This window comes from Brachyhypopomus gauderio, chromosome 7, assembly GCF_052324685.1.
Source record: "Brachyhypopomus gauderio isolate BG-103 chromosome 7, BGAUD_0.2, whole genome shotgun sequence".
Classification (NCBI taxonomy): domain Eukaryota; kingdom Metazoa; phylum Chordata; class Actinopteri; order Gymnotiformes; family Hypopomidae; genus Brachyhypopomus; species Brachyhypopomus gauderio.
In genome coordinates, this window is record NC_135217.1 from 24,640,489 (window position 1) to 24,662,192 (window position 21,704).

The window sequence follows — 21,704 nt, forward strand, 5'->3', positions numbered from 1 at the left end:
CTCCCCTTCCAAGACCTGCCTCTATACCACGGACATTTGATAGTAATGATCAAACTCAATCTGAATATACTTAATCTGATGTTTAAATTCTGACATGGCAAGTAAATGTTTATAACCTGCTCATCTGGATGGAGATTAAACATGATAAACTCACACAGACTAATGCTAATTTAACAATAATCTACTTTATAATTATAAACTAATTTAATAATACCAATACATCATTGTATTAGTATGAAGAACCAGAAATATTTTTAAATGTTTTGAAATTAGAACATGAATGATTTAATGATCTAAGATTTAAATGACCTAACCTTTTTTAGACCTCTTTGGATTACAGGATAATTCACAAGATTAATGAAAAAGCAAACCAATAATGCATCACCAGTAGTAAAAACGTTCAGTTAATCTCAGCATAAAACAACCTATTTAAAAAGAGACGGGAAACAGGCTAGAGATTACATATTACTTATATTTTATTTATTTATTAAAATATGACAGACAGCTGGAATGTACCGGACAAGACAAGACAAATCCTACAAAAGACAAACCAGGATGATCGATTAAAAACAAATAAAAAGTGTTAAAATACTGTAAGTCATGTTTCACATGACTAAGCAGATACTTCTGTCATGTGTGGTTGAGGAGGATACGAGTGTCAGGTGTGTGTGTGTGTGTGTGTGTGTGTGTGTGTGTGTGTGTGTGTGTGTGTGTCAGAGAGAAAGGTTGGCCGTGGTGTCGCTCTTGAGTTTGCCGCTGCTCAGGCTGTGGATCATGGCAATCATCTGTGTGTGTGTGTTCAGCTCCTCCTCCTTCTTCTGCAGCTTGGCCTCCAGCTGTGCCTTCTGCAGCTCCAGTGACGAGACCTGCAGGGCAGGCACAGCCACAGGAAACGTCCAGGCTGAGTCCACGGCCTACCTTGGTGCATGGTCTAATGTGCACTCCCAGTGTGTTAAGGTTCTTGTGACTATTAGGAGTGTGTGTGTGTGTGTGTGTGTGTGTGTTCATACCATTGACTGTATATATAATGGACGGTACGTCACCGTTGACTCCCATTGTGAGTTTTTGAAGCCACCAAGATGGCCGCACGGACGCTGCCATCTTGAAAATTGGAGCCAGAGCATGCGCATTAGAACCGGTAGGCAGGACAGTATCTCCACCAGAGACCGTATCTCCGCCCCGACATCCGTTAGGATACGCCCACCAGTATAGAAACTTTTGACGTTTTACAAAATAAACAAACGTAAAAGGTTTTAATACTGCTGTCGAGAGCTTTGCTGTCGAGAGCTTTGATGTTGAGCGCGTTCATGTTTGAGCGTCTGGTATTAGATGTCAACCAACGCAGCTATTAACTGTCAATCACCTTATCGCCACACCCCTTTAAATAACACTTAATAACTTCTATAATATCTGTTTATCATAGAGAAAAACACTGGGAGAGATACTAACGCAATGGGGTGTTATAGAATTGACAACATATAATTGCTCAAAAAACTTATTTTACGTGTAATAAAAATTCAAAGTTTCTCGTCCGGCCCGTTCACTTACATGGGAATGGGCGGGGTTAAAAGTTGTACTGCAGCCAGCCACTAGAGGGCAGCTGACTAACAGAGGCTTCACTTTTCACTCGCGTCATCCAGTCCACTTATATATACAGTCAATGGTTCATACATGTACAATTCATACTCCTAACCTACACTAATACCTTAGAGTGCATCATAAACAACAAAAAACCCAAGGAAATCTAAATTACTAAGAGGGTGCAGTGTGTGTGTGTGTGTGTGTGTGTGTGTGTGTGTGTGTGTGTGTGTGTGTGTTTAGTAAGAGACACACTGTACTCACCTTGATGATGGCTTCCTTCCTGGCGTGCTCCGTTTTTGAGAGCTCTTTCCTCAGGACACTCATACACTCCTCTGTCTCTCTGGCCTGCTCCACATGTCTATCCACCTCCAGCTGCAGACCTGTCATGTGGGTAGGTCATGCTCCCGGTTACTCACATAGACCCGCCCAAACCCCGCCCACACGCCCACACGCATGCGACGTCCTGCTGTGACTCACCGCCTATAGTGGCATGTTTCTCCTGCACAGTGGCCTCCAGGGCGGCGACAAGCTGTTCTTTCTGCTCCACCTCTGCACAGAGCCTACGTGTTGGAGACAAGTGCAGTGAGACGGCGTGTGGGAGACGGTGTGTGGGAGATGGCGCCTACTGCTGTCTGACAACACTGACCTCTCCTGCTACTGTCTGACTCCACACTGACCTCTCCTGCTACTGTCTGACTCCACACTGACCTCTCCTGCTACTGTCTGACTCCACACTGACCTCTCCTGCTACTGTCTGACTCCACACTGACCTCTCCTCCTACTGTCTGACTCCACACTGACCTCTCCTCCTACTGTCTGACTCCACACTGACCTCTCCTGCTACTGTCTGACTCCACACTGACCTCTCCTCCTACTGTCTAACTCCACAATGACCTCTCCTTCTACTGTCTGACTCCACAATGACCTCTCCTCCTACTGTCTGACTCCACACTGACCTCTCCTCCTACTGTCTGACTCCACAATGACCTCTCCTGCTACTGTCTGATTCCACACTGACCTCTCCTGCTGCAGCCGGAGACCCTCAACGCTCTTCTTCAAGCCCTCGGCCTGCTGGGTGAGGGAAATGTGGGCTGCCTGGAGCTCCTTCAGCATTCCCTCAGTCTTATTGTATCTGCAGACACACACACACACACACACACCATAATTCAGTGAGTGGAAATTATCAAAGCATACTGACAAACTTGGGAAATGGTGTGGGTTGTGCCGTTGCTGAAATGATTTTAACATCAATGATGGAAAGCGCCAAAAATAGTTGTGTAGATTTTCCACCAGTGGCCTCTGACACACTAATATTGCCACAGCCCCGGTTATACCCACTGACACTCAGCAGCTTACATAATTATTTTCCAGATTTTTGACTCATAAATGCACTTTAAAACCCAACCGGATATCTTTGGTTTGAACATGTTTGAAAACATTTAAAGGGCCAAACAAGATACTGTCAAGGGATTCATCCATTTGCTTACTTATTTATTTTTACAAGTGAATTATAGTTAAACTGCAGTTATTTATGCAAATCGAGGTTTATAGTACAAAGCTGAATCTTATGTACTGCAGAAGAACAGTGTGTTCTGTGCGTCCCTCAAAACTGAAACAGATTACCACAACTTAAACTGTGGTCACTGAAACTGAAGTTGAAACCTGCATGGCTGACATGTGCGGTGTGTGTGGAGGGACACGCCCACCTGCTCAGCAGATGGTTGTATGTCCCCTTCAGACTCTGGTGCTCGTCCGAGACGGCCTGTAGGCGCCCATTGTGCTGCAGGAGTTGCTGGCTGTCGGTCTTGAGGCGTTCCACCTCAACCAACAGGTCTCCGCGCTCCGTCTGCAGCTCCTCCTTCCGCCGCTCAGTCTCCTTCAGCAGGGACGCCAGCTTACGGGCCTGCAGGGCAAAAGTGGCAGGGCCACAGGGGTCGAGTGGAACGGCAGACGAGTTTTTGCCTCAGACGAGGCGGTGTGAAGAAAGGAGGAAGAAAACATCTTTGAAGTCAGCATGTGTGATCAGATGTGTGAATGTGTATGTGTCCATGTGTTAATGTATACGCGTGTCCGTTTGTGAATGTTTGCAGGCGTGTTGTGTGAATGTATACCTGTGTGTGTGAGTGTGCATGTGTGTGTGTGTGTGTGTGTGTGTACGTATACACATGTGTGTTCATTTCTGACCTCAGCTTCCGCCTGTGCTCTCTGGCTGCGGTACTGAGCTATGAGACGATCAGCCTGAGATAAGGCCAAGGCTTTGGCCTCCAACAGGTCCTGCAGACGACCCTCCTTAGACTACACACACACACACACACACACACACACATTAAACACACATATACAAACAAAGAAATACGCACATTTATGTGTGTGCAGCCATAGACAACACCACGGACACGCGGAGGGCACGTCCACTAATCTCCAGCCTTATTGTCATGTGCATTATCATTGGTCACTGACGAACACGCCCACTGATGACGTCTAGGGTGACGTACGGCCAGGGCGGAGATCTTCTGCTCATAGACATCGATGATCTCGGACATGTGCACGTCTTTCATCTGTTCCTGTAACTGCAATGAAAGAATAGACAACACCAGAAGGGCATAAACAGAGTCAACGGCTGTCCCAGAATTTGGAAGGCTAGGCTACCAGCTTGTATTTGCTCTGCATCTTCCAGCATTAACTGTATGTGGTAGTGTTTACAGCATAGCATTTTCTCTGTGTGTGTACAGTCTGAAGAGTTTGTTGTATGTGAAACTATACGTCACAGGTGTAAACTCAAGGTCCGTAGGCCAAATGTGGCCCGCTACGTCATTTCATGTGGTCCGCAAGAGCTTAAAAAGCCTATTTATTTTTTAAAAAGTACGACATTAACCACAATTATGTTACCTGTGAAGTGACAGCATCTCGACACCAGTGTTTCTACATTGATGCGATTTTCCCAATAAGTGAAATTGAGAAATGCAAATGATGATCCCAAAATGTTCAGGAAGAGAAAATTTGATGCAGATGGAAGGGTGTTTCAAGAAAGATGGGAAAGCGAATGTTTGTGCTTCAAGGAGAAAAATCGGTATGTCTTTTGTGTTATGAAGCGGTGGTGGTTGACAAAAAGTACAATCTACGTCGGCAAACACGGAGCCAAGTATGCCAAAATTAGGCATCAAGAAAAACAAAACTGTAGGCAAACTGTGATCGCAACAGGATATGTTCGCGAGCAGAGGTGGAAAGAGTACTGAAAAATTGTAATTGAGTAAAAGTATCATTACTTTGCCTAAAATCTACTCAGAGTAAAAGTAAAATTACCCATCTCAAAATTTACTCGAGTAAAAGTACAAAATTACTTCATTTAAAATGTAATTTAAGTAAAAGTTACTTAGTTACTTTCAGTTATTTCCAGTGGTGGACAGTAACTAAGAAAATGTAATTCGTTACTGTACTTAAGTAACATTTCCATGTATCTGTACTTTACTCAAGTACTTTTATTTGGTAAGACTTTATACTTTTACTTCACTACATTTCAAAGCGAAAATTTGTACTTTTCACTTCGTTACATTTACAGAAACATCTCGTTCCTTTTTCATTTTTAAATCAACGTTTAATAAAATACCGAAAGGTAAAAGTGTACCATGTCACAGACTATAACCAATCAGCGCTCAGTAAGAGATTAAGATTTGTACGCTAAATGGCTGAGTATCTGACATGGCTGCAACAGATGTCTTCCCCCAACACCCCTGGCCTTATTTAGCCGAAGTGTTTGTATTCCTCGAAAAGAAGAATTATTCGTATTCCTCCTCTGCATTCCGAAGAACACATCGCTGTCATCATTTATGAACTCGCTGTCAAACTTGAAAAAACACATCGAAGTAAGTTCACCATTAGATTAGTAGGTTTATATACCCCGGTTAATTATATCACATTGAAGTACACTACATTTAACAGATGCTTTTATCCAAAGCAGTGTGCTAGTACCCGAATTGCAATCTGTGGAGATGCTAAGCGCCAGTTTAACACAGGAGACTCCCACATCAAACGTTAAAGCCGGGGACACATACACGCGAATTTGGCCAAGCGAAGCGAACTTCGCAATTTATTCCTATGAGGGAGGCGAAGGCAAGTAAATATGAGCGAAGCAAAATTATTAAAATTATTATTAAAATTATTATCAGGGTTGGGGGGCGGGGCGGCGGCATGTGTGTAAAATGTTGGCGGGCGGCGAGTGTAAATTGTTGGACACAAATTAAGTATTATGTCACGATCGATCGCCAGTGGTTGGCGCCACAGCGAACTAGTAACTCATTGAATCATAGATGTAGATCAGAGGTAAATAAACTAGATTTTTTTTCAGTGTGAGAAATCGGATGTATGTGAAGTGTAGTGCGAGTGAAAACGGTCTCTGGTAAAGACAGTCAATGCGTGTGTCTCACGCTCATTGCGTGAGAGTTGGCAACTCTGATTATTATTATATTAATTATTCGGCCAAGTTTAATATTACGAGTTCAGTAGCTTCTAGCTTCCCTGTCCCGCCATGTGGTGGACAACATAGAACCTCAGAAAAAGTCCCCCAAGCTAGGACTGAAGTGGCCGGTTCGAAATTACTGTTTGGTGGTGAATTATGTTTTCATATTAAACGGTTTGTCCACTTGTCTACCTTTCTAGTGTGAATTATTAATATGGATAAAGTTTGGAGATGAATGTTGTGAGGATAATATAGGCTAGTTTTGTGTATTTTGTGTTTGCTAGGCAAATGTAAGGCACTGTTTCCTGTTCACTTTTTGATCGAGTAGGCCTAGGGGTTTTGATGTGACGCTAAGAAAAAAAAGGTTTTTACTTTTACTTTTAATACTTAAGTATTTTTGAAGGCAGATACTTTTGTACTTCTACTCAAGTAAAAAATTGAGGTGAATACTTTTACTTTTACTTGAGTAATATTCAATGCAAGGTAACTGTACTTTTACTCAAGTACATAATTGGTGTACTTCGTCCACCACTGGTTATTTAATGCATGGATGAATCATAAACCAAATTCAGCACAAGTTGTTTTAATCGATTTCAAAGTGTATTTAAGTGCACATCCACACTTGCAAAAAAATCAGCTGGGCTCAGGAACATACTTCCTCACAGCACAAGGACAGTCACAACCTGTACCATAAAGTGCAAACAATTTTCAGTCCTATTGTCCAACGGACAACACTATGATAAGAATAAAGAAATTTAAATTACAAATTATTCAAAAAACAAAATGCACACAAAATTAAGTGCTCACAAGATGCCACAAATCAAACTAAAATGCAACAGGATTCCACTACTCACAATAAAATACCCACAGGATCCCACATCAAAAAATTAAAATTTTCATAGGATCCCACAATTTAAAAGTAAGTGCTCACAGGATCCAACTATTCAAAATACAGTGCCCACCGGATCCCACTATTCACAATAAAATGCCCACAGGTTGCCACAACTCAAAATAAAATATAAAATGACCACAGGATCCCACATCTCAAAATAAAACAAAATGCGCACAGGATTCCACTATTTAAAACGCTCACAGGATCCAACTATTCAAAATACAGTGCCCACAGGATTCCACTTTTCACAATAAAATGTCCACAGGATCCCACAGAACCTGATAGATAGAAGATTTAAAGATAGAACAATCTCATACTTTTGGAAAAAAGTGCACCAGATTACGACCTGATTATGAGACAATGGAAAGGGCACGCGCAAGGCAAGGCCATGCAATTGGCCTTCAGTTCTGGGACTCAAAGTTAAAATTTCTGCCCACATTTAATTTTTCACCATCAATATTTTTTTACTCAGTAATTTGAGGCCGTTCAAATGTAGTGAAGTAAAACTACTTGGGTCAAAATGTACTCAAGTACATGTAAAAATTACATATTTCAAAATCTACTCAGAAAATTACAAATTACTCATAAAAAGTACTCAATTACAGTAATGTGAGTAAATGTAATTAGTTACTTTCCACCCCTGTTCGCGAGAGCCACAATCACAAACGATGCGGTAGTAAACGCTAGCTTTTTTGTGGCTGAAGAAATCGCCCGCGCTTTTTCAGAGGGAGCGTTTTTGAAGCACAGTTACTATTTTCACAGTTATTTGATATTTCAAATTTTGAACAAACTTTGCTGTTATTTTTCTTTATTCACTTGGATAGTTTGATCGATGATGGAGTAATGTTTATGTTTATGTTGGAGTTGATATTTATTTTATAATAACTGAGCAACAAGCAACTTTTAACATCTATGCAAATATATATGTAATATTTGTAACTTGAATACGTAATAAATTCAGAGTTATTTAACATTAATGATTAGTTACATTTATAAGTTACATATGGCCCTCTGTGGGCAACGATTATGCTGATGTGGCCCGCGGTGAAAATGAGTTTGACACACCTGCTATATGTAATGTTTGCTCTGTATGGTATTGTATGAAGTGTTTGACGTCTGTGATACTGTATGTAGTGTTTGCTGTGTATAGTAATATATTTAGTGTTTCTTGTGTAGTACTGTATGTAGTGTTTGTGTATGGCACACACACACACCTCCATGCCATTCTGGAGCTTTTCAATGAGGCTGTCGATGTCCCGGTGAGCCGGGCTGGCAGGCCTGGGCGAGGCGAACGCCTTCCCAGCATGCACTCTGGCCTCCAGCGCAGTGCCTCCTTGGGCCACCAGCTCTGCCTCCCGCTGTCGGTACGCGTTATCAGCAGCAACGCTTTCACCCAGACTAAATGAAGAACATACCAACACCTCAGGACCTGCTATCAGCACAGGCTCGATCACGTCTGACCAAGTCTGGTGTTCACACATGTAAAGATCGTTTGATTGTGAAGAAAAATGCTGAAACATGGTTGAAGAGTTTGAAGCTGTTGCTGTGTTGCAGGTAACACCTCCATCCTAAAGGAGTGTGAGATTATCAGATCTCATGCAACACCTTGACACAACACTTTGTATGCTTACAGTCTAAACCACACCCACCCTTCGGCCAACCTGAACATCCTCACACACAAAGAAGCTGAAACCGAATCTGAACAACCACACACACAAACACACACACACACACCAGGTGACGAGACATGGTTGGCTAACACTGTCTTTTCATTTACTCACATGACAGTGGGGAAATCGGGTAGTGGAGCTGCTTTGAACAGCACGCGCAGAGCAAGGTGCACACGCTCCCTGTCGGCGGAGGTCAGTGCGAGAGACAGGGACGGTACCACACGCTGGTCCTGCACAAACCACAGCTGCATGAAGGAGACCCACAAAAGACCCAGGCACTCAGCCCCGCCCTACAAACACAAGACACGCCCTCCACAACAGGCAGGCTGCTCGCAGAAACATTAATTGGTTAACATGGTTGAAGCACGTTGAATATTTTAACTTGCTGATTACTGATCACAGGACAGTCAGACATTATTTCTTTTTTATATCAGATTATTATAATTTTTGGGAAGATGGGAGGTTTAGCCAAAGCGTTCTTACGTAAAAGAATAAATAAATAACTTAAGGACGATTTAAGTGTGGTGTTTCTTCACCTGCAGGATGCGGTAAAAGCCTGCCTCCATGTTCTCCACCTGTTCCTTCAGTTGACTCATGAGCTCCAGCGTCTTGAGAATGGTCTCAGAAGACATCTGGCTACAGGAGCAAAAGGAGCCCGGCAGATTGAGAAGACGTGCTAGCTCATCACCAGGAATTTCACCTCAACATACAAGTCTGTCAATTCACGTCATGCTGATCTCTGGTCACTGAGCTTGGTGGTCAAAAGGAAATTACCATCTAGATATCAATTAGATATATAAATGGTAATTGCATATCCTCACACTGAGCTAACCTTTCTAAATTAGCAACTCAGTCCAGGAGTGCTCCCACCCACCCAAGTGGCCATCTGTTCTGTGGTCTCACCCACCCACGTTTCCATCACTTCCTCTGGTAACACCCACCTGAGTGGCCACCTCTGTGGTGGTCCCACCCACCCGAGTGGCCACCTGTCCTGTGGTCCTACCCACCCGAGTTTTCATCACTTCCTGTGGTCCCACCCACCCAGGTTTCCATCACTTCCTGTGGCCCCACCCACCCGATTTTTCATCACTTCCTGCGGTCCCTTCCACCTGACCTGCAATAACTGTAGGATCAAACATCGAAAACATTGACATTTTAACTTTAATTAAAGATTTACTTAGTTAGCCATATATTTTTAGAAGCCACCCAAAATGAATCTGTTACCTGGTTTTAAGATTAGGTTTCGTATTTTAGCATTAACGTGGCTTATGTGCTATACAATTGTACAATGGTCTCTGCATTAAGCTCCTAAAGTATTAAAAACTGTACAAATCTCCCTGGATTAGCAAATGTCTCTAACAGCTAAGTTCCTCACTGCAGATACAAGAGATGATGATTAAGTCCAACTATGTCTGCAGCGAACAGCATTCTGAGGCCAGAGATCATGCAAATTTTAACTGAGTAGTCTAAGCTACAATGCTCCACATCATCATCATCATCATCATCATCATCATCATCACGGTTTTATAACTGAAAATAGATGTGGGGGAAGCATCACCCAACAGGGCCATGGAGGCCTCTGTGTTCTCATACGTAGTTAAAACTGCTGGCCCGACTGCCTGGCCACACCCACCTGAGCTGGGAGGCGGAGCTGGAGCATGTTGAGCTAAAGATGTCCTGACTGTGAGAGAGCAACAGTTCCACTTGCGCTGTGCACAGGTCTGAGCTCACGTGCTGTGACACCAGTGTCTTTAGGAAGTCGTCTCGGCATAAGAGTGGGCATGTCAAGGACTCTTATTTTGCCTGCTTCTGATGAACCTGTGCGCTGCTGGTCTGAAGGTGCAATTCAACTAATTAAACTAATTGCAATCAATTACAAACCTAAAGAAATAGGCAAGATTGTTCAAAATAAAAATATACCTTTGAACATGGAATTTCACATAAAACTATGTATATGAATATAAAGCTTGTCGTGTTGTTTTTAATTTCTATAATCTTCTACCGTGTAAAGAATTCCTCCAATGAGATTTCTGTATTTGACCTAATGGTTCTAATTCATATCAAAACGATCGATCTAAAGTGAAGGGCAGTGTTCTACACTACATAACACACTAAATCATTTACTAACACATGGCAGTAGATCTGGGTGAGCAGAGGACAGGCACAGTGAGTTAGTGACAACAACTGTCGTCTAATTATTAAAAGAACTCATCACTGCCACTGACACTTCCTGGTCCTGATTTCCAGCACTTGTGAATGAAGAAATCAGAACCTGTCTCAGGAGTCTGGAACGTCCAGACGCAGCATCTATAACTGTTGAGCTCTACAGTGGAAACGAGGCTGTTCACACCCCTGTTATGTATCCTGGACTGGTGGTGAGTACTGAGCATGTGCAAGCCCAGGGGAAGCGGCTGTGGATGAGGATATCAAGCAGCAGGTCGAAGGCCCGAGCCGCCCGCACACAGTGCCTCTTCAGCAGGGCATCCCCCCCACCGAGGTCTGGAGCCTGGAGCAAGACCCGCACGTCCGGCAGCAGGAGCTCGCCGAAGGAGCGGGCAGACACACACAGCGAAGAATCGATCGCTTCCTGTGGTCAAACGAGCCTGTTGTCACACACACGAGGATGCACCGAGGGAGCGTAATACCGGATGGAGACGTACGCGGGCGAGGTTCGCAGAACCCCGCAACCTTCCGGCTCACCTCGAACAGCTCGGCGAGGAGAGAGAGCGCCAGCAGACTGCACGCCTCCGGCCCCTGAACAGGCCCCGTGGCCCAGCGCAGCAGAGCCAGGGATGGTTCGGGGCCCCGGCCGCGTGCGCCGCCCTGGGCCCCGGGCTGCAGGCGGAGGGCGGGGGGTCGGAACACCGTCTCACAGACGAGGCCTCGCAGAGCCGGCACTGAGCACAGAGAAACAAGCAGCTCCAGAACCTGCAGGGAGCGTTACATATTCATCAGCTCATTAGCATGTTGACCATTCTTTAAGTGCCCATAAACCCATGGACACCTTTAGTTGACACTATAGACCGTCACCTTAACTGCAGTATCGGGGTCTTTCCCATAGAGAAGACCAACTACCTCTGTCAGGCACTCAGGAAGGTGCTTATACCTAGAATCAGAGTGGGCCATTGTTAAAACGCATTACTGTGTAGATAAGGAGAACCTCTGTTTCCTTGATCCCACTTACTTGGTGAGGTAATCTGCAATCTTGGGGTTTTCGAGAAGATCCACCAGCAAGTCAACGGCATAATTCCTCGTCATGGTGCCATCACCATTGACAGTAATGTTGAAGATGAGCTGGAAGGTCTGGTGGATGTTCTTGGCATTGAACAGCTGACAACAAAATGTTAGTGCTTTTCAGGATGTTCAGCACACACTACCAAAAAACTAAACTACAGAAACTAATCTGCAAGACCTGAAAGAAAATCACAGACCTTTTGACCCACTTCCTCGTTGAGGGTCAAACTTGATAGAATGGATAGCGCAAAGACGACCACAGTCAGACAGGAATGGCCAAGGAAATTAATTAAGGCCCTGTAGAAGGCCTTAATATTGCTCTGCAAAAAAAACGGAGAACAGTTCTTATCCAAACACAAGCTACAAACCAAGAAGTACTGTTTATATTGGCTAGAGATAACCCATTAGACACGCTTCACTTCTACGATGTGCACACACACGACCCAGGCAGGCTCAGCAAGGCGGGCTCCTACCTGACCCTTAACCTGTGTCTGCACAGACTGGTTGTGGCGGCACAGGTTGGCCATCAGGCCCAAGCAGGCCTTTGTGACGTCATCACCCTCCGACTGGCTAGAACCACAAAGACACGGTGCCTTTTAATGACGGCATGCGCATGATTTGCAAGTCATTTGCATGTCTGCCTATGGTTTTACAAAAGGTCCCTGTGCATCTGACAAACAGTGATGCTCAGGGTGTCGAGAAGCGCTGTGGTTTTGTTAGAAAGACCACAAGGCCTGACTGAACAGGAAAGGATGACCAGACAAATACAAACACAAGCGCTTGAAACAGCCCCTGTCTTCATCTGTGAAAATAAGCTTGATTTGTGAACTCACCCACAGCCCTTCTATGGTACCTCTAATGAAATGTGCAACCGTGTAGAAACATAGAAATACGTAGAAATATGCCAAATACCAAATAGTATTGTCAGATAACAGAACTCACATATTAAGCATGAGGAAACTGAGGAGCTCATCGATGTGGGAGACGCATGGAAGTATCCTCTCATTGTACGTGAGGCGCTGCAGGACCTGAAGACACTGGGGGGAGAAACAGAGCACTCTTGGCCACAGACAGCTCACATGGACCTAATGACAGTCACATTTCCTGCTGACCCCATCCTGTTCTCGCTCAGTGTTCTTGCCAAACTACTAACAGCAAAAAAAAAAAAACACCACACCACAAGAAACACTTTAACTTTGCCTGCACATAAATTGAAACAACTTAGTTAATAAGAACTGATATTGTTTCATTTAACACTCACCAAAAATCAATGCAGTAAAAATTATTATTTAACAAGTTAAACTGAAAGCAACTTTTTTAATTGTTTGAGAAAATAATTTTATTATTTTTTAAACATATTCTTAATCATTTAATTTTTTTTTTACTTTCTTTGAATTGGCAACTGATGGTGAAATACTGTTTTTTATTACTGATATCAGAGATCAAAACACTCATTACTCATTTTGAATAATAATCTTTTTATGTTAAACTACCGAAATCTAGCTGTTGAAAGACGTTTTAATAAAATATGTTTTCCATAACTACAATACAAACGCTCTTAGTTGTCTCAGACTAATGTCTCTCAGACATTTGGATGCTAATGTAAAACCTGGAGATATTAAAGATGCTAAACACAGAGATCTTGAAGAGGGTGCACATCACAGAAACTTGTGATCACCACAGACAATGGAAAACACAAAGGTATTCACACACACTACACTATGGCTGGAACATTTACGGTGTCCTTTTATTACAACGTTCTGAATGGCAGGTTTGTGTGTGTGTACACACTCACTCTTTACCTGCAGCACTATTGGCTCCTCTGGGGATGCTCTGTTGCCGTGGACGATGGCAGCCAGCAGGCCCACCACCCCGTAGCTGCTGTGAAGGGCCTCTCTGCTCTCATCGTCAGACGCTAACAAACAAACAAAGACAACTTCAACAAAAACATTATTTTCTCAAGTGTGTATCAGTATCCAGACGTTACAGACCAAAAACATATTTGTGTCCCTTTAATTAAAGGGATATTTATATTTTTTATTTGCTTCAGTTCAAGTTCATATTGTACCATTTCAGGTCATTCAAAGGACATAAACTGCTTAAAAGTGCCATAGAATGGAAAATTATTTATTTTGGCATGGTTGAATAAGGACAGTTGAGCACATGGAAAAGACAAACCACATAAGCCGCATAACCGCAGTGTTGTAAAAACTAACTGTCTAAAAAACTAGACAATACTAGTACTTCGTAACCTCGTCTGAAACGTATGAGGTTAAGAAGTACTTAGCGCTACGAACGTTTCGGGAAACCCACCCCTGTTATGCAACAGCCTGATGTATATGTATGATCTCAAAATGTGCAGCATCAAAATCTGGCCATTTTTCTGCCCTGGCCAAAGTCACTCTAAGTAACATTAACACAGCCACTAAAATAAATGGCAGCAAAGGATCAAATGTTATCACCTATTCCCATGCATTACTGCAGTTGTCATCTAGTGTATTATTTTATTACTTTACATTGGATAAATCAAGAGAAGGCTTGCTGATCCGTTTGTTGAAAAACTTCAGACCATCAGAATAAAAGATTTTTTGTTTCGATTGGCAACATATTTTATAACCATGAACACTTTATTAATGACATCTGTTGTCGTTGCCAGTTGTTGCTATGGCAACAGTGTGACAGCTGACAACTTCAGGATAAAGGTTCACACATCTTACTAACGTACAGTAACTCACCTGAAATCTTCTTCGGATTTTATGTACAGACATATACACATACATACACCAGAATGATCGTTATCTATTAAACCTTTTTGTGAAGCATCTTTAATAGTCTCGTGTATAAAATATGCCACATCTAAATAAACGTGTATTTATCCACCGCAGTAGGACGCGGCACCTACCAAGACCTAAAAAAAGAAGAATAAATCAGTAAACGGCGAGCGTGTGGACAGTAAGTACCGAGCTGGGCCAGCAGAACCAGCACGGTACCGGTCAGGCCGGGGCTGGTGTTGGGATCCCCTGCCACTTCCAGGAGGCCAGACAGACACTCACTGGGGAGAACCTGGCCGGAGCAGAGCACCCTGGAGCACTTTACAACCGACAGCTCCTGCAGAAAGAAGGAGCGAATCAGTAACGGAACCGGGTGGTTATGTGGTTAGGCGGTGCCGGGCGGGTCCATGAAGCGGTGAAGGTGGCTCACTTCTATTTGTTTCTGCAGCTGCGAGGCGTTCGGGGGGGCTTTGTTGTGTTTGTACCGGCGGATCGCCAGCAGCAGAGTCTTCAAACAGGCCGTCACGTCCATCCTCTGAAACGAGAGGTTCCGTCGCTGGTGGTATATCGATGTGCCCGCCGTGTGACTACAGGTGCCGGTGTGGACTCATTCAGAACCATCGGCCATCTTTACGACGAACGTGGTTCAAGATAAACAGAGCAGACGTCGGCTTGAAAAAAATAGCGTAACTCTAATAACGTCAACTTTAAGAAATTAATTGATTTAATGTATATCACGTTATTTCCCCCCCTAACGTTACATGCAAACGCTGAAATACCTTTATTACAGTTATTTTCTTGTTTAATATAAAAAAAAGTCCTATCGTCTCCGGCAAACAGAATAACTTCCTCCCGCTTTCAACTTCGAATACCGGTATAGTTTATCATTTCTGAAAGGGGGAGCATCGGTTAAAGTGATCCGGTGAAATGCTTCGAATTTTTCATTGAAATCTATTCTGTTCACCAAAGTAACATGCTAGTGTTAGGAACTGTTTGACTGTTTATGAATTTCTTATTTTTTTTTTACTTTAGGCGTTTACGAAAAAAAACGTGACAAAAAAAACACCCCCTCTCCTTAGAACAAGTCTGTAAACGACGTATTGACGTAGTTACGTATTAAACGTTAGCCACGCCTCTTCTCTTCCGCGCCGCTACACGTCGGTTGTGTGTGTCATTAAGAGCAGGACATTTCAGGACACCCCGAAGGTGTTATTAGAGCCCTTCAGTTCCCTTCGAGGACAAGAAAGTACCTTTCTCTAACAAAATGTATATACAAGCACAAGTAAAGGAAAAGTTCCTTATCTAAGCGTGCTACTCTGGTCGTTAAGGGTTAACGCAAAAAAGAGAAGAAGAGTAAAAAAGAATAGATAATATACAGTGATTTCCCTATTTAACACAGGTGCCACAAGCTTGTTCTACTTGTGTATTTTAAGATGAAATTACATATAACACTAGTTATTCTGCAATTGTTGATGCATACATGAGTAAAAAATAATAATATTTTCATCACGCTTCATGTTTGTGTGCGGATGTCCATAAGCTATTTTAATCAGTTTATTATACACGCAGCATATAAAAATGAGCATGTTCCAGGATATCTGACTCAGCTCAGCACTACGTCTGCTTCCGATAAATTACAAACAGAATGTGCCAAAACTCGCAGCTGAATAAAGATTAACTGTATAATCATTCGGCCTATCTCGGTCTCATATTTATAATTTTAAAAATACAAATGCATGAATGCATGTATTTCAGGGTTGACGGCCACGTTGTTTCAGCTGTACGTCCTAACGTGAAAAACAGTTGCAGAAATGCTTACATTTTTTGTGCTGTTACTGATCTCTTTATTGGTAGATGGTTTGAGGCCATGTAAAATGTTCTGGTCAGAGATCTCAGATCATTATTGTAGGCGAATACTGAGCACCGAGAAGCTACTTGAACAGTAGAATGTTAAACATTTTAAACTGAAACTCGAAATCCAATTTAACTCATTTTTGGTTTAAGGAACTTTTATCTCAGAGGGACAGTTTTGCACTATCAAATCAAATCACGTTTATTGTCACATCACTTTTAGGTGTAATAAAGGTCAGTGAAAAACTTAAGTTACATAGTGCCTAACAGTCCTTAATAGAAATAAATACATATATAACATATATACACATTCTAAACACAGTATGTATACTATATACACACTGTTGTTCTACATTTCATATTGAGCCTATTTTTAACTCTTATTTCTTGATTTTATGTACTTGATTCCTTTATGTTTTTAAACATATTCCAGCCCTACTTGTTTATTGAATAATATTTAAATCAATTGTCTTTTTTACTTTTGTGTTATATGTAAAGCACCTTTCATATCAAATATGCTATGTAAATAAACCTGCCTATATTTTTAGAAGTTGTAAAAAGACATTATGAACAAAGATAAGTGACCCAGTTAACTTCCTTTAAACACCATTTATTTCTAGTTTTCCTCTTTGTAAATTCCAGTAACAGTAAAATAAGTTAAATTGATTAAAATATACAGATTTCCGTAACTTGCAATTAATCAAAAGTGTCTCCTTCTGAGGACTCTGTCTCCATGACAGTGGAAACACACATTTAAGTTAATCTTGAGAAGCATCTTAAAATTGGAAAACTCTTTCCCTTATGCTCAGTTACTAGTAAAAAGCAAATTCTACTGCACAGATCAGTATAAGTCATGAGAATATATTTAACCAACTTCATAATGTTCCTTAATGCTAACACAGCCTGGTCTGTCAGAGGTTTACCATTTTAATGTATGGTTTAACCCGGTAAATGTCCACAGCAGACTAGGGGATTGGTGTCAGCAATCCGTAAAACTACAGATGATTCTTCACTCTGGTAACGGAGCACGGCATTTATATTACATAATGCTGTCTATACAGTTGAACTTCATATGAATCCAAGTTAACAATACACACATTATTAATGACAGGAGTGCAGGACAGAAAGTTCTACCTGGATGTTACATAATGGATGTGGGAGTGTACGGCCCAGGGAGAGATGGCTCCAGAGCTCCAACCCTGAATGCAGTTCTGCTCCAGCTCCCCTCTCAGCTCCTCTCTCAGCTCTCCTCCAAACCCCCTCTACCCTCAGCCTTGTACTTCCATCAGTCACATCTTCATCAAAACAGAGTGGGCCACCACTGACCAGTCGAAAGCAGTTACACCTTTAGGAACTCACATAGCACAACACTGATATAGAGTCCTGAATAACTGTCGATGGATGCGCTAAAGTGACCACTGTGATATTATCACTCACCCAAAGACATGTACAGCAGAGGGGGGGGGATGAGAATGAGGTTTCATCGACCTGAGTTTGGCCTACATTCTCAGGTTCTTTCCATTGCATTACTCAGAAAAAAAGAAGTATAGAAAGGGACTGAAACATAGTTTATGTGGTTAACCAAATGCCAGATGGGCTACCATGATGCGCTGAACAAGATAACTTAGGTAAGGTGCTGTACGAATAGGAGGCTCCTTCAAATCTGTCTGTTTTTTCCTCTGGCTCATTAATACATGATCCTGACTGCAAGTAAACAGGCAGCTTCCAACCTAAAACTACAATCTAGACCAAGCCAGAGCTGATGGAAGGGCCTCTAAGATCCATTACAGTTCTGCAGTTGTTCTTGTCTTCAGTAGTTTGATTTTCAAAATCTATTGCTCATATGTCATATTCTGTACATGGGTCTATTTACATATCAATTGTGGCCAACCTTGGCCATAATCCATGAAGCAAGGGTTGAAGACAGTCTTCAAGAGAGTTAATCTGGCAACACAACAACGTAATCAGATGACTCCACATCTAGAATAAAGAAAAAACAACAGCCAGTCATAAAACACCTTCCAAAATCATAAAATCATCCGAGATGCTCAACACTGCCTCTGAAGTCTTTGGAATATGTCACTGTTATGCATGGTTGTCAAGCAAATCAAATGTAGTTGTGATGTAACCACCTGACTCCTGTCTCCCCACTTTAATGTTTGTTACTCTTTCTGTATAAATTCATTTTTCTAGCTCTTCCAACCTCCTGTTTCCACACTCCTTAGCACGGTAGTGGTTGTTTACTCACTCTCGTAGTCGTGTGCCGTGTCCGTATCGTCAGGTAGGGTCTCCAGTGTTTTCCTGTTCACTGAGTACCGCAAGCGTGTGGCCAGACCTTTGTTTCGCTTTTTATAGTGTTGGATGAGGTCTTGCAGGGTCTTAAAAAACTTCTCCTCTGCGCCAGCACTCGTCTGGGAAAACAAGCAGTGTACTGTCATCAGGGCCAAAGCTTTCTGGGAGCACTTAAGTCACATCCTACTGCAGCCAAAGCCCTGGGATGTAGCACTGTACCAATAGAGGTGCCACAACTAACTCAGGCCTTATGAGAGCACTAGATCCTGTAGTAGGAAACCTTACAGAGACAGAGGATTTTGTTTGGCTTTCTTTGATGTGTAATGCTGTGTTTAATATTCATAATTTTAGCCTTTATGGTCAATGATTTTGTGCAACAGATGTTTAATAAGTTAAAGCACAAAATTCTGGGATCAGTCCTTTACATGCTCCGGGTGGTCATAGTGAATACATGTCTTATCATGAGTATGTAGATGATACACAGCAACCAGTCCTCAAAGGTCTTTCATTTCCTTATTTGATTGTGTAGAGGAGATCACATGTGATACAGGGCAATGAAACACACACAATACTAAATCCCTTGTAAGTGGGAGTACTCAAGGTTCATGACATCTGTTCAACAGCTCACAGTGAAGAACCTACAAGTCAAATCTAGACTTAACTCCTTTAAAAGAAAAAGGTCTAAACCCCAAATACATAAAACTAACCTTTTAATTCTTCATTTAAATATTCATGATTTCCTCATTGTGAACAACATGAGCATGTAAGTGAAGTTCTGTGTTTGCAGCCTTTTGTCTTAGTTATGAGCCACCCAAGGCATGTGTGTCTACAATACATGGTCTAGTTAATGCTAACAAATGAAGAGTTTAATTTGGGGTTTGGTCTGTTTTTTGCCCAGGATTCATTCATCTGTAGGTCTAGAGCAGTAGATTGTGAGAAATGCTGAAATTTGACAACAAAGCATAAAGCATGTTGCCCGTGTCCTCAAACGTCTGCTCTTCAAAGACACTCCTAATAACCCGCCAAGGCCTTCCTGCTACCCCACTGTTCCTCTGTAAATGCTTTATTAGGCATTATTAGGCATTATTAGGCATTATTAGGCTTGTCCCATCTGGTCCTGTCTACATAGGGGCAGCCATTTCTCACTGTGGCTCTCAGCGGTGGAGCACACTGCCTAGTGAGCTGAGGACTCTTCGTGATCTAGACACTTTCAAGAGGTTAAATCCCATCTGTTCAAATGAAGCTTTAATTAACCTCTGACTGCTGCACTTTTGACCTTCATGGCTGCTGCATTTTATCTTCTTGATTTCTACTCAATAACACACTTAATAAGAATATAAAACATAAATTATTATTTATTATTATTATACTATATATATTATTATTATTTTAATGTTTACTCCAGCTGTACAGCTGATGGAACTGAAGTTCCAAGCATCAGTTCCAATGATCATGAAAAAACACTAAATCTACAGACCCAGTTACATAACCAAAATGTACACTTTGCATGTTTAATACACTCTGTGGAAATGCTAGTGTAATGTAAAACATTGTAAAAAAAATCATTTGATCTACCTGTAAAGTGTATTGTCCCGTGTGTGACTGCAGGATCCTGTACGTGTACACAACCTTCTGTTTGCTGTAGGAAGAGAACACAGGCAGGCAATCAGTCAAAGTCATGGCAACAAAGTCAGGAAGCATGTGGATGTTATACGATCCTTCCTTTCATTTCTTTCTTTTACTTCATACCTCTTGCAGTATTTTTATTTGTACCATGCAAAGCTGACTTGTTTTAAGCACTAAAACGAAACAAGAGTGTATGACGCAAACAGACTCAATCCATTTCACACACTGCAGGAACAGGTATAACTTACTGCCAGTTATTCTTAGAGCCACTGGGATACTAACAAACCCATTATGTCCAGACCAGCGAGCAGAATATACAGTATAAACAAAATACAGACGGCAGCGATGTTAGACACAGCAAACGGATGAGTGAAGGAAGATGATACCTACTAAACGCACAGACACATGGCTCCATGGATGGTCTCGCTGTCCCTTATGAGATACGACCCATCCTTGCCTTTCCTGCTTAGGAGGTCCTCACACCGCTGCTTGTTGATGGGACCGTGGTAGACGGGAAGGGTCAGGTCCCCCATCACATGTGGGGATGAGGTACAGGACCCAGGACTCGCCAGTATCCTTCTGCACCCCTCTCTCTCTCTCTCTCTCTCTCTCTCTTTCTCTCACACTATTCCTCCTGTCTTTCTCAGACTATACTGGGACTGCTAATACGCGTCTCTGCAAGTCCTAAAACGAGAATTGACCGATGTAAAAAAAAGCAATCGTAAAGGCTCAACAGTTGCTCTCTGAAAGCCTGTGGTTTCAAATGTGCATTCAGAGAAGTTGAGACATCGTGGCAGATACTCAACAGCTCTGTTTCCACTGCGGAGCAGACGGTGCTGGTGCAGCCTTTCACACAGGAAATGCGGGTGCTCATTGGTCTCTACGTGTGTGTGCAACTCTTATTTTAAATATATACCTGACTGCTGTTTTTTTAAATAAAAACACAGAATCACGGTATATAAAGATAAACATATACTTAATATGTTACATTAATGAGTAAGTTAATAATATATTTGATGTCCTGGAACACCAGATAAAATCAGACCAGATTTCCTCCTGCTCCTGACTTATTTCTTCCATGATGTTTAATTTCTGTGCTATGAATCTGCTCATGTCTTGAATATCTTATTTATAGTACCTATAAGATAATCTTTTTATTAATAGTACCAATAAGATAATCTTATTTGTTATAATACCATAATGTTGTGATTGTGTATTTGGGGTAAATAGAAAAGGGGATATTTGTGTCAAAATAAGTGTGAACACATCCTAAATTTTCACCAAAATATTTTCTTGTTTTCTGCAATGTAGAAAATGTTTAGGAAATGTTC

At 42.0% G+C, this 21,704-nt stretch overlaps 2 protein-coding genes across 2 annotated transcripts; both read right to left on the reverse strand.

Moving 5' to 3' along the window:
• Positions 1-458: 458 nt before the first annotated feature.
• On the reverse strand, positions 459-17,727 carry cip2a (cellular inhibitor of PP2A). The gene is made up of 22 exons (XM_077012782.1): positions 17,590-17,727; positions 15,035-15,232; positions 14,794-14,941; positions 13,636-13,748; positions 12,776-12,870; positions 12,307-12,403; positions 12,031-12,153; positions 11,784-11,929; positions 11,630-11,705; positions 11,300-11,527; positions 11,027-11,186; positions 10,233-10,374; positions 9,136-9,235; positions 8,711-8,829; positions 8,144-8,327; positions 4,077-4,151; positions 3,766-3,876; positions 3,288-3,484; positions 2,600-2,713; positions 2,059-2,141; positions 1,843-1,961; positions 459-866 (listed from the first exon to the last, which is right to left on the reverse strand). Exons 2-22 carry the CDS (start codon positions 15,134-15,136, stop codon positions 714-716), a joined length of 2,685 nt encoding a protein of 894 aa, XP_076868897.1. The 5' UTR covers positions 15,137-15,232; positions 17,590-17,727; the 3' UTR covers positions 459-713.
• On the reverse strand, positions 17,050-21,425 carry LOC143519396 (SH2 domain-containing protein 1A). Its single transcript, XM_077012781.1, has 4 exons — positions 20,764-21,425; positions 20,323-20,386; positions 18,704-18,866; positions 17,050-18,435 (listed from the first exon to the last, which is right to left on the reverse strand). Exons 1-4 carry the CDS (start codon positions 20,904-20,906, stop codon positions 18,395-18,397), a joined length of 411 nt encoding a protein of 136 aa, XP_076868896.1. The 5' UTR covers positions 20,907-21,425; the 3' UTR covers positions 17,050-18,394.
• Positions 21,426-21,704: the final 279 nt, after the last annotated feature.